This window comes from Humulus lupulus, chromosome 2 (assembly GCF_963169125.1).
Source record: "Humulus lupulus chromosome 2, drHumLupu1.1, whole genome shotgun sequence".
In the NCBI taxonomy this organism is placed as follows: domain Eukaryota; kingdom Viridiplantae; phylum Streptophyta; class Magnoliopsida; order Rosales; family Cannabaceae; genus Humulus; species Humulus lupulus.
Genome location: NC_084794.1, coordinates 41,185,614 through 41,198,354, shown reverse-complemented (window position 1 = coordinate 41,198,354; position 12,741 = coordinate 41,185,614). Strand labels below are relative to the sequence as shown.

Here is a 12,741-nt window from a genome sequence, read left to right as displayed (position 1 = left end):
ATGTCTGTTATGACTTAAACAAGATTTAGAAACTCAAATTCATAACCCAATAACACCATATAATTAACGATCAATCATTCAACCATATATTCAAAATGCATATACATTCATTCAATATACATATCACAAATGCAAGAAATCCACACAATATTTAATATATATATATATATGTGTGTGTGTAGACTGCTTTAGTACCAATTTTTGGAATTAAAAGTGCAAATCAAAGATACACAGCGAGGAATGGGCCCTTTTAATAATTATTAATACCGACCAATATCATACACACACACACACACACACACACACACACATATATATTAAATCATATACAGTCAAATTAGAGATTACCTCTTCTAGTCTATCAAGTGTCATCGAATCTTTTTGTATAAAATCAATGATCTTCCTATCCAAGTCCTGAAAGCTCACACCTTGATCTTCTAGACCAATCCTCAAACACACAAGGACGTGTGTAGGCACGTAGGATTCAAAATGTTGATTTATGAATTGAATAGTTTTCAGGTTTAGGAAAACTATTGCATCTATTTGAGAGAGATAGTCAGACAGTCTATGAAAAACAATGACCTCCTTAAAAGTATCGCTTCTTTCTAGGTATATAAAGATAATTAAATAATTTAATTAATTTTTATTTTATTAAAATAAAACTGATTAGTTATAACCTGCTTAATTATTTAATTTAAATCATATTTAAAAAAGAATAAATAAATATATATAATTAAATAAAAAAATTATTTGAAATTCAAAATTCAAATTCCAGATATAGGAAATATCTATGTGTGGCACCACATTAGGGTTTTCCCTAATATTCTCATTATTTTTATTTAATTAATATTTAAGACAATATATTTATCCCAAAAAAATATCAGTTAATTCAAAATTAATTTTATCTTAAAATATCAGTTTTAAATAAATAAATAAATATCTTATTCTAAATATGATAATTATAAATCTCTCTTTATATATTAATCAAAACAAGATTAATATTTATTTTAACCTATAGTTTTTCTAAATAAAAACTATATAGTTAAATAATTAATCAATTGCTCATAACTATCACATAATTATTCAATTTCCCTGGAAAATTAATTCCTTTGCAATTAAGTCATTCTCTCTACAAATGTGTCTTTTGACATCCTTACCCTTGGCAGTGTAGGAAAGAAGTGATCTATAGACCATAGACCTATAATACGAAGCTCCAATAAACCATATTATTAGTCAAACTCTTTAATCCAATAATCTTATTTATTAATTCCATGATTACTCCACTATATATATGGAATTGCACTCTAAGTATTTATGGAATTATATATACAGAGTTTTCTCTTGTAGTCCATTGATATAATCAATAAATGTAGTTTTGTCCTCCATTTATTGGTTCATTAATTAGAATTGGCCAAGATTGCTGTTTTACCCTTCTAATTACCTCTCGATCCTTCAGTGCCATTAATTGACTAGCGAATAATTAATCTATAATCAAATTATAGATTTGAGCTAAGTATTCAGTTCCAGAATTAACCCTTAATAGAACCAATATTCGATCTGTTAGGAAAGTATGGATTCCATTATTATAATTCATGTTCCCAGCCATTCATGATATTTGTTGACCAACGATTTGGCCAACGACAAGGAGTCAAATGTACAACAGAAAATAAAACGATAATTAAGAATATAATCCAAGGAAAAGAAGAAAACACCAAGGATTTATAGTGGTTCGGCCCCAAAGAATGGTAATGACCTACGTCCACTTGGTGTTATTATTGATATTGAATCTCAAAGTCGTGATCTAAGAACTAGGGTTCTTCAGTTTCACAAACCTTAGAAGGAATACAATGAAATGATGGATAATTGCACTGTAGCTCTCTTTCTCTCTCTATCTTAGCAAAAAGATTCAGTCCAAAAAGTCCCTTCCTTGAGCTATTTCATGTATATTTATAGGCTCAAGGAGGGTTACATGGGCCAACATGCCGTATCTTTCCTTAATAATCGCGTATCAAGGTAATAATGAGGAGATATTCAATGAAATTATTATAAGATTACAACTTAGAAGGAAACAAATAAAATTATACGGCCAGCCTGGTCGTATCTAAAAGTTAAGCCTGACGAAGTGATGTGCTTCTGGTCGATAGTCGAACAGAACTTCTGCCACGTGTGAGAAATTCCTGCCACGTCATCAGCAGCCATTTTTTGGGTAAACATTTGCCCCCCAAGTTTATTTATTGCGACCAGTAATAAGTAAACTTCAAAAACTGACCCTTCGAATACCCCATGAAATCTGTCAGAACCACCTGTGCTTTCTTGAAAAAAGTGATCAATCATGTCCAATCAAGTCTTTTCAGTTTCCTAATAACTTGTCTGACGGCTATTACACTTCCCCATGCTTTGAAAAATGTAATTCATGATTACTTCTTCTACTGTGTTGCAGCTGCTATAAGTAATATCCCAAACCCACATTTTTACTTTTTACTTTTCACTTGCCATCTATTCTCCAAGAACTTTGAAGAATTTCTGTCCTCAGAACCCATAAATTTCCAGGAACTCACATCCGGACGCTCGAAAGCTTTCGTGTTCAAACCTTGTGTTCAGACTCCGTTCTTCATCTAAGTTTCACGAACTTCTTAGACATTTGAGGTGCCATTCAAAACTGCTTCATAGTTATTTTTATCTATGAACCTTTGCATGTTCTTGGCTGAAACTATTATGGGGATTGTGTATATATCAATAGTTGTTTGATAGGGTAGTGAAGCAACATTTCGTAGGAGTTATGAGCCAGTTTGGTAGTCGAGATTGTAGATTTAGGGCGTAAAATCGAATTCAGGCTAGTTGAAAAACTGGGTTTTTCCCGCCCCTTCGGAGTCAAAAAAGCTTTTTTCCTGAAAAAGCTATTTACTTCCGCTTTTCAATATGTTTTTGAAACTGCTTGTATAAAACTTAGTGTTTTTGTTAGAATGCTGTTGGCCGTATAAAAGCTTAACTTTTATACGCGAGCAACGTTATTCTATCTCTCAACACAGATTTTTAGGATTTACATTCTCACCTCCCCCTTTCTCTGTTCGCAGCTTTTCATGCAAGATCCGTGGGGAGGTGAAAGGCCTATCGACGATGACTTGCTTGCCCAATTACTTGAAGACGAGGAGCAACCGTCGCTATTGATACCATAAATTCCTTTTTCTCAATCCCCACCCAATAGACCTCAGTCAAACCTTCCAGCCATGGGTAGAGTAAAATCCACTGCCCAGAAAAAGAAACCTTCCAACCCTTCAAATCAGCCTGCTCCTCAGGCTAGAATTCCCTCGACCAGTGGTCGGGAAAGAAATATCCCTGACCCCAACATCCAAACTCGTGCTTAGCTTCGAAACGTCGTTCAACCAGATGTTGAATGGTACGTCGCCCCTTCTAGCCGAATAACGATCAGGGTGATCGCTAATTATATTAAAAAATATGGACTTCCTGGGGTGACCCTAGTTCAACCCACCAAAGACCAACGGGCAAACTTGCCTAGAGGTGCTTTTAGAGCCTGGTCGAGGTACCACATCGAGGCAGGAGCGATCCTGCCTCTTCATCCTTTTTCCCAGGGGGTGGCCAATTACATCGGGGTCGCCCATTTTCAAATAAATCCCAACAGATATAGAATTCTTGCTGCACTCTATATCCTCTATAACCATAAGAAATGGCCCGTCCCCACACCACATGAGGCCAAATACATGTTCGACCTAAAATCTAACCCCAACCAGGAAAACACAGGGTTTTTCCACTTCTGTCATCAGAAAACAGGTTGCACTTTCCTGATTGACACCACTTATATCTCGAACATGGGGAAGTACCATCTGGAGTACTTTTTGACCACCGACATGGTCGCGAACAACTTGGCCTTCACACAAGAAGGTAAAGTCTTTGTACCATTGGTCGTTTATCTTTCTTCAATTTTTTGCTGCATTTCCATTAGAAATTTAGTGCATTTCAAGCCCATGGTCGGGACTAAAGCCTACTCTAGACATGGAGATCCGATCAGCCGTCCTGGCCAACATGATCGACATAGAGAAAAGGGTCAAACAGTTGGTCACAGAGGCCAATCTGAGACTGGTCGGCCTTTTGGCCCCTCACCAAGATTTGAGGGAGTCAACAACAGGGAGTGCCACTGGTGGAGAGGTTCCCGAGCAGCACCCAGATGTGCCATAACCCCCTCCAAGGAGGGCAACTAGAGTGACAATCAGGGAACCCTCCAGCACCCCATGGGCTGCTGCTCCCCCCGCCCCAACAGGAAAGGAAGAAAAGAAAGCCACCGAACCTCTCAAGCCCTTTAACGAATCTTCGGATGAGAACGGTACTGATCTCTCACTCTTAGATAGTTTGCCAATTCCCTGTCACTTATTTGATGGGGACGGTAACTTTAACTACACTCCCAATTTAGATTAAGACTTCTTCATGCCAGAGAGTGAGTGTAACACTAGTAGAGTATATAATGTAGCGACCAGTAATGATAGCTCGGGTATTTCACTTACAATTTTCTTTGTTTCTTTTCCTGACATAACATACTCAATCGTTTATACTATCTCATTGTTCGTGTATTTGCATTTTTTATAGACATGAACTCTGAGAATGTGTTCGACATATACAGTGCCCCAGAGGCTCCTAAAGCTCCCTCAAGCAAGAAGAAAATGAGCAAACGGCATCCCGGGGAAAGCAGTAAAGCGCCTCCGACCAAGAAAACCCGTACTGCAGGCCCTCCGGTAGATGGACCTTCAACAAATGTAACAACACCTCCTTCTCCTCTCGAGCAGCAAACTCCTCTTACTCCTGTCGGGTCGACACCTTCTCCATCGACCCCAACCGACCAGACTCAGCAGGCTGGTCCTGCTTCCACAGGCGGCGACATAACGAGTCGCGCCTTAAGATCGGTCAAAGACAGGGTGGCCAAAATTGTGAAGCATGAACACTACCGAGAGGTGATGCCTGTGACAGAGATGATGCACATCGACCAGATCTTAACCCAGGCATTAAATGAATTTGCTAGTGTAAGTTATCTTTTTCTGTGGAGACAGCCCTTTTATACTCAACAGTCAGATTAACTTTCGCTCTGATCGCAAGCAATGCTGACCCTTACTGTCGGCCAGCTTCGCTCGAGTGCTATCACCGAGCAGTCTAGGGCTTTGGAGCAATGACACGTCAAAGAACTCAAAGCTGTCGAAGCAAAATACGCTGAACAGCTTGAGGCAGTGCATGAGGAGAAGAACAAACTGGCTGAGGAGTTAAGGGAGAAGCAAACTACTTTGGATACGGGCGTCAAGCAAAGGGACAACTTCAAGGAGTCTAATCGCGTCAACAACCGCGTGGCTAAAAAGCTCGAGGAGGACTTGAACGCGAGAAGACACGAGACCGCAACATTGGAGGGCCAGATCAAGAAGCTTGAAGAAGCTAACTCCAGGAATTTGGAAAGGTACAAGAACGCCATGATTAAGTGTTTCTGTGACTTCTGGAAACACAACCAAGAGGCTGATTTCAGCTATCTTCCCGAGCGCGCAAGGCATGCTGAGATAGCCCGCTGCGCTGCTTGATTGGCGGAAGAAGAGAGAACAAGGGTACCTGCTTCTCCCGAAATCTCCTTGGCCACTGGCGTGGACGGGGCGGACAATGAAGCTACAAATGTCGTCGACCAAGGCTCCCCTCAAGATCCTCCAACCTCATAGTCTGCTATTTTTCTTTCTCTTTAATCTTTCAAGTACACGGCCTACAGGTCGTGACGTAAAGACACTTATTTTCTAGTTGAATATTTATTGTTGCACGGGCAGCTTTTACTTTTAATTGAACAATTACATCCGAGCAGCAACTGCTCGCGGTGTAAAAGGATCCATTTTGATATTATAATATATTTGCATCTTATTATAACTTCTGTTCGGATGACTGAACTTAGCATAGTACTTTGGTTTGATTTAACAAAATACAAAATTTTGAAAAATACTCTAAGTACCCTAGCATGCTTTCACTTATTTTGCTCATGTGTTTACATACCTTTCAATATGCTTTGCTTACTAGTTACCTTATGTGCCCCTCAAGTGATCAAGGAGCTTTAGGTCCTTGGTCACTTGCCTTGACCAAAACCTGTTCGAACAATACTCCTCGGAGCAAAATAATTAAAATTGTAAATAGAATAAAACAACTTTTGTAATGACCAGATACTTGTATAAAATACAATAATTGGCAAGAATGACTGGCTACGCACAGTCCCTTTTATTTCTCATAATAAATGGACAAAACATGTCTGTACGAGTGATAAAAAAGATCTTACACTTATAAGCGATTAGTCACATAAAATGACTAACCCTTTTTCATAACTTGTAAAAAGTAAAATTAATACAAGCCAATCCTTTAAGAAGGATTGTTCATTGATAGTACTTGCGCAGGTATTCTCCATTCCAATAGCAAGGAATAAGATCTCCATTTATGGGAGCAAGTTTGTAGGTGCATGGATGGAGGACATCTTCAATCTGGTAAGGCCCTTCCTAATTAGGTCCAAGTACGCCAGCGGCTTGGTCGCGGGTGTTTAGGAAAACTCTTCGATGTACTAGATCTCTGACATTGAAATCCTTTCTCGCACTTTAGAATTGAAATACCGGGCGACTTTTTGCCGGTACGTAGCTACTCGGAGTAGGGCTTGCTCACGCTTCTCATCGACCAAGTCTAGGGATTCCATCTGTAGTTGGCTGTTCGAGCCTTGATCGTACGTTATTCTACGATGTGAAGGCGGTCTAACTCAACAGGCAACATAGCCTCATACCCATAAGCTAAAGAGAATGGAGTATGGCCTGTTGCTGTTCGATGGGAAGTTTTGTACGACCAAAGGACTTTAGGCAATTGCTCTGGCCATGCCCTCTTAGCTTATTCCAGTCTTTTCTTCAGAGTATCATTTAGCATTTTGTTGCCTACTTCGACTTGTACATTTTCTTGAGGATGAGCGACTGAAGAAAAGCTCTTGATAATGCCATGTCGTTCACAAAAATCCTTGAATAAATCACTATCAAATTGAGTGTCGTTATCCGAGACGATTTTCCTTGGCAGTCCATAGCGACAAACGATGTTTTTGATCACGAAATCCAGCACCTTCTTGGTCGTTATGGTTGCGAGAGGCTCGGCTTCAGCCCATTTAGTGAAGTAGTCGACGACAACCACAACATACTTGACACTGCCCTTTTCTGTGGGCAAATATCCGATTAGATCATGCCCTAAACTGCAAAAGGCCATGGACTTTGCATCTGTTTAAACTTATTAGGGGCTGCTCGTGGGATTTTGGAGAACCTTGGCACTTGTTGCACCTCCACACAAACTCCATCGAGTCTTCATTCATTGTTGGTCAGAAGTACCCTTGCCTCAGGATCTTTTTTGACAAGCTTTGCCCCCCAGCGTGGTCTCCGCAGAAGCCTTCATGTACCTCTTTCATCAATTCTTTGGGCTTTTCTTTTGAAATGCATCTTAGGAGTGGCATTGAGTATCCCCTTCGGTACAAGATTCCATCAACCAGGATATACCTAGCAGCTTGTCGCTGAAGAGACCTAGCTTTGTTTATTTCCGTTGGTAACACGCCTTGCGTCAGATACTCTATATATGGTACCATCCATGTATCCGCCATCTGGATTACCATAGTGGTCTCCCCTGCTCGGATGCTGTGCATAGACAGCCACTCAACCGGTACTATATTGAAAGTATCAGCATCCTTCGCACTTGCTAACTTGGCCAAAGCATCAGCATTGGAATTCTGGTCGCGAGGTACTTGCTGGAGGGTGTATTTGTCGAACTGAGCCAATAGATCTTTTGTTTTGTTTAAATAGGCAACCATCTTTAAATCTCACACCTAGTATTCTCCCATGACTTGATTCGCCACCAGCTGAGAATCATTGTAGATGTTGAGCACATTTATATTCATGTCCATGGCTAACCGCAACCCAGCGAGTAATGCTTCATACTCGGCTTCGTTGTTAGAAGCAATGAAGTCAAACTTGATTGCGCAGTGAAATTGACGCCCCTCCGGCGTCATCAATATCACTCCTGCTCCGGTGTGGCACTCATTAGAAGAACCATCTGTAAATAATTTCCACGAGGGAGCTTGGTTTTGAGACTCAGTGTAACGCCCTGGATAGCCAAGACCGTTACACTGTGTGTTTATGAAAGTGCAAGACTTGCTAATCAAGTCATTTAGTTAAAAACGTGTTACTGTAACGATAATTAAGCTAGGGTTAAAAGAGTTTGGCCACAAAAGTTACTTTTCATATATCTGAACATTTTAGTACATGGGATCCCAAAAGTAATAACGTTCAAAAGTTAGTTTACAAAAATTCAGAACAAAAGTACATCTACTAGCCACTCTAAGGGCAAAACAAACATTTAGGTTTTCTTTCTGTCCTGTGTCACTCCTCGACCGTGGCGGCCAATCAGCTAACTATGTACATTCCACCCCAAAGCTCTTCAACTCAGGACTGGTCCACTTTCCTCTTGCTTTTACTTGTACCACGTAGCACCCGTGAGCCAAGGCCCAGCAAGAAAACACAACTATAGAGCATAATCACCAAACAAACAACCAGATAACTCATATAATATACTCATACACCCAACGTTCTAGATATTCATACTAATCAAGTATTCAACATACTAAGTACATCATTTCATATCAATAATCAAATCACATATGATAACCAAGGTTAACACCCTTACACTGCACCCTCAGTTTATCTAACTAACTCCGGCCTGCTTAAACCGAGCTCAGTGAATATTAAGCTGTCCTCAGCTACATGTGGCCGAGCTGCGCCCTGTGCGCAAATATTGATTACAACATTCTTAGGCTGTTTATCACATGTACCATGGCATAATACCATCTATGAAATTATATAGATTTAGGGAGCACTTAGTCCCAACACAATCACATAACCGGGTGCATTTTTCTTACCTTTGATTCCGCTAGCTTGTTCAATGAAGTCAAATCTCAAGCACGATCCCATCCAAGCCCTGACATTAACCCAATCACAGCCACAAATTAAAACCATCACTAAACTTCAATACCAAAACCTAACCTCGGGACCAATCCCAAGCCCTCGGGAAGCCCTAATTCCACCAAACGGGGTGGTGGAATCAAACCCCGAGCCCCCGGATGAAAACCCTAAGAAATAACCTAAAAACCCACTTCTGGAGACAGGGTAGCACTACAACGCTTCAAAGAGGGCACTATAGCGCTACAAGCAGAGCCCTAAGCACCAGGAAAACCCAAGCTTAGCGTTGTAGCGCTCAAAGTCTAGCGATACAGAGCTAGTCAAAGACCAGCAACACCTTGTTTTCCCTTCCTTCGATTTTCCTCGAACCAAGACCCTTTGGAACCCTTCCAAACCTCAACCACACACCAAATTGAGTCTACCATCACCTATATCTCACCCCACACAACCCAATAACACAAGACTTCACCACATGCATTATCAAACTAGAAAAACAAACATTGAACCCAAGAACTCAAGAATTCAACCAGAAACTCATAAACTTAGAACATCAAAGCCAGAATTTGTTACCTTCCATGGAGAATTTCGACCCTAGGTTATCTCTAGCATCCTTCCAGCCTTAAGCCCTTCAACTCCTCAAGCTTATTTCCCTTAATTCCATTCAAAACTCAAGCTTAGAAATCACCTCAATAAAAACTCAGAAAACTCATCAGAAATCTTGAAACTTACCTCAATTGAGTGGCTAATCCCTGCTAACTCTTTTAGTTTCACCAACTGTTTCTAGCCCTAAGCTCCAACCTGAGCTTACTCTGGAATTCCAGCTCCAAAACTCACAAAGAATGGTGAAAAATGGTCGAACCGAACGAGAGAGAGAGAGAGAGAGAGAGAGAGTGAGAGAGAGAGAGTCCCCTGTTTTTTTTTCTTCCTTCTTTCTTTCCTTCTCTTCTCTTTCTTCTTTTCTTTTCCTTTAGATTCTAAGTCTTTCTAAAACTTCCACTAAAGCCATAAAGCAGAATATAACCTATCCCTTAGTAAACCAAATGACCACATTGCCCTCCCAATAATAATAAACTTTTAAATCACCCTAAGGACATTTTGGTCATTACTCCCAATTCCCACTAATTCCTTGAGTGTCTTTAATATTTACCGCTTACATCCCGATACCTAACTAATCACCAATTATATTTCTCAATATCAAATAGTCTCCAATATATTCTCTAAATTCCCAGAAATACCCCCAGACTCACCCTGAGCCGGGTATAAATCCCCGCTGTGACTTTTCCGCTAAACCGCTCACTAGGATCGCCTTGAGCCACAAACTACAAATATATCCACATAATAATGTGGTCCCAATAATTTATCACAGATATTTACCTTTATGCCCTCAACGGGCCAAAATTACAAATATGCCCTTATAACCTAATAAGGGCCTACATGCATACTAATACACATAGTCATGCATCACATATATCCAAATAATCATATAAGCATGCTTATCACATAATCATGCATTTTCAACATTGATTCACATAACTTCCAATTGTGCCATCCCAGCACACTAATCAAGGCTCTTAAGCCTTATTAATAATTTTGGGTCATTACAACTATCCCCTCCTTATAATAATTTCGTCCTCAAAATTTATTCAAACATATCAGATAGTAAACCTCGTACCTCTGATCACAAATCCCAAGGTCCATCGCCTTTACTTTTTCTCCTCGACACACTCCTACAAGAGTAACAATCTTGTAACGCCCTACTACCTTAGAGTCATTACTAAGTGATTTTAAAATGGAAATTGTGCAACTAACTGACTATTCGAGGTTTCTAAAACCAAAAGTGTGACTAAACCAGAGGTTAAGGTTGTAATCTTTGAAAATGCTTAGTTTCATTGAAAACATTAAGTATCAAACATCCGGGATCCCAAAAATAAGGTTTACAAAACATTTAAAACTCAAAAATAGATTTACACCTGGTTAACTATCAAAATAATAAGTTAATACAGCCATATACAAAATGCCCCCAACCAAAGCAGTCGGGCAGGCCGAACATGTACGCGCCGCCCCCACGCTCTCCATACTCATGGCCGGTTGACTGACTCTTTGCTTTTACCTGCCACACAGAGCACCCGTGAGCCGAAGCCCAGCAAGAAAACTCATACAGTATATAACATATGCAAAAATATAGCTAACATATAATCCACTGATAAATAGGAAAACCATCAGACTGAACAAACACGGCCATGCCGCCCCAGAGGCCTTACCAAAGCATGGGGTCTCGGTCCTTACCGTAAGGATAACTCATGTATCCATTGGGTCCCACCCTGGCTATAAGCACTCTATGTGCTAAGTGTTACTTCCGGCCCCAAGGCCGTTCTCAGCCTTCGCCGCTCTCGGCCTTAGCCCTTAATTTCATTATAATCACACATATAGTACATTTCGAAATAATCATTATAACATCTAATAATTCATTTAAGGTTATACATTCGCACGTAATACAATCTAGGGCCATGCCCTGCAATAAAACTGTGGCCCATGCCCTGTTCTCGGGTGCTACGATTTTCTTACCTTTCAATTCGATAACTTTGATCACCTGACTCCTCGAGCACGATCCCACTCGAGCCCTAGCGCTCACCTAAACAAAATCCATAAGTCAAAGTCATTACCAAACCTCAAGCCCAAAACCTAGCCTTGGGACCAATCCCGAGCCCCCGTGAAGTCCTAGATCCACAAAACAAGGTGGTGGAATCGGGTCCCGAACCCTAGGTCAAAATCCCTCAAAAATAGCCCAAAAACCCTTTTTTCTGTGAACAGTGCAGCGCTACAGTGCTCTAAAGAGGGCGCTATAGCTACAAGCAGAACCACACATCCCCAAAAATAGGGCCTAGCGCTACAGCGCCCAAAGACTAGCGCTAGTTGCAGACAGGTAATACCCAAAAATCGTTTTCTGCGATTTCTTTCAACCATTTCAACCCCAAACTTGTCCAAATCTTTCCCAAACCCAAAAACAAACTTATCAACACCCCACACTCATCCCAAGCATCCCAAGAACTCATAACCCAAGCTCAAGCAACCCAAAACTCAAGATCTACCATAATGAACCCTAAACCCAGAAATTCAGTCAAACATCAAAGTTAAAGACTTAGAAATCATACCATGGATGGAAATTTGACCTTGAGTTAAACCCTAGACCTCCTTAGCTTGCTCCTTCTCAACCTTGGCCTGAATTCCCCTAAAATCCCCATCAATTCAGCTTAGTTACACAACTCAAACCAGTTAAACCCTAAAACTGAAACTTCTAAAAACTTACCTCAATGTTTGATGTGTTCTTGCTAATCCCTTGCCAATCTTCAAGTCTAGCTTAGGATCCTTGATGCTCAGCCTATCCTAGCTCACCACTGAGCTTAGCTCCAAGAAAAATGAAGGGAAATGGTGGGAGAACCATAAACCGATCCTTTGAAGAAAAACCCACACTGTTTTTCTCTCTTTTCTTTTTCTTCCTTCTCTCTTTCTTTTTCTCAGCCTTATAACTCTATTCTACCAATCCCACTAAATATAAAGCTTCATTTAACTTATCTCTAAAAATCCTAAAGACTAAAATGCCCTCCCTATTAATTCTAAACCTTTTTGTCCATGTAGGGCCATTTTAGTCATTTTACCCAATTCCCACTAATTCCTCGAGTGTCTCTAATAATTTCCTGCTTGCTACCCAATACCTGATTAATCACCAAATATATATATATTCCTCATCATC

General features: G+C 40.3%; 1 protein-coding gene across 1 annotated transcript; it reads left to right on the top strand.

Annotated features, from left to right (window-relative positions):
- The first annotated feature begins 4,601 nt into the window (after positions 1 to 4,601).
- Positions 4,602 to 5,778, top strand: LOC133814176 (uncharacterized). The gene is made up of 3 exons (XM_062247171.1): positions 4,602 to 5,030; positions 5,223 to 5,452; positions 5,736 to 5,778. The coding sequence occupies exons 1-3, from the start codon at positions 4,602 to 4,604 to the stop codon at positions 5,776 to 5,778; spliced, it is 702 nt and encodes a 233-aa protein (XP_062103155.1).
- Positions 5,779 to 12,741: the final 6,963 nt, after the last annotated feature.

Excerpts from the sequence above, each read along its gene's own strand:
- LOC133814176 (XM_062247171.1), top strand. The coding sequence starts at position 4,602 with ATGAACTCTGAGAATGTGTTCGACATATACAGTGCCCCAGAGGCTCCT. Across the intron at positions 5,031-5,222 it reads CATTAAATGAATTTGCTAGT|CTTGAGGCAGTGCATGAGGA; the intron begins GTAAGTTATCTT and ends TACGCTGAACAG. Across the intron at positions 5,453-5,735 it reads AACTCCAGGAATTTGGAAAG|TACACGGCCTACAGGTCGTG; the intron begins GTACAAGAACGC and ends TAATCTTTCAAG.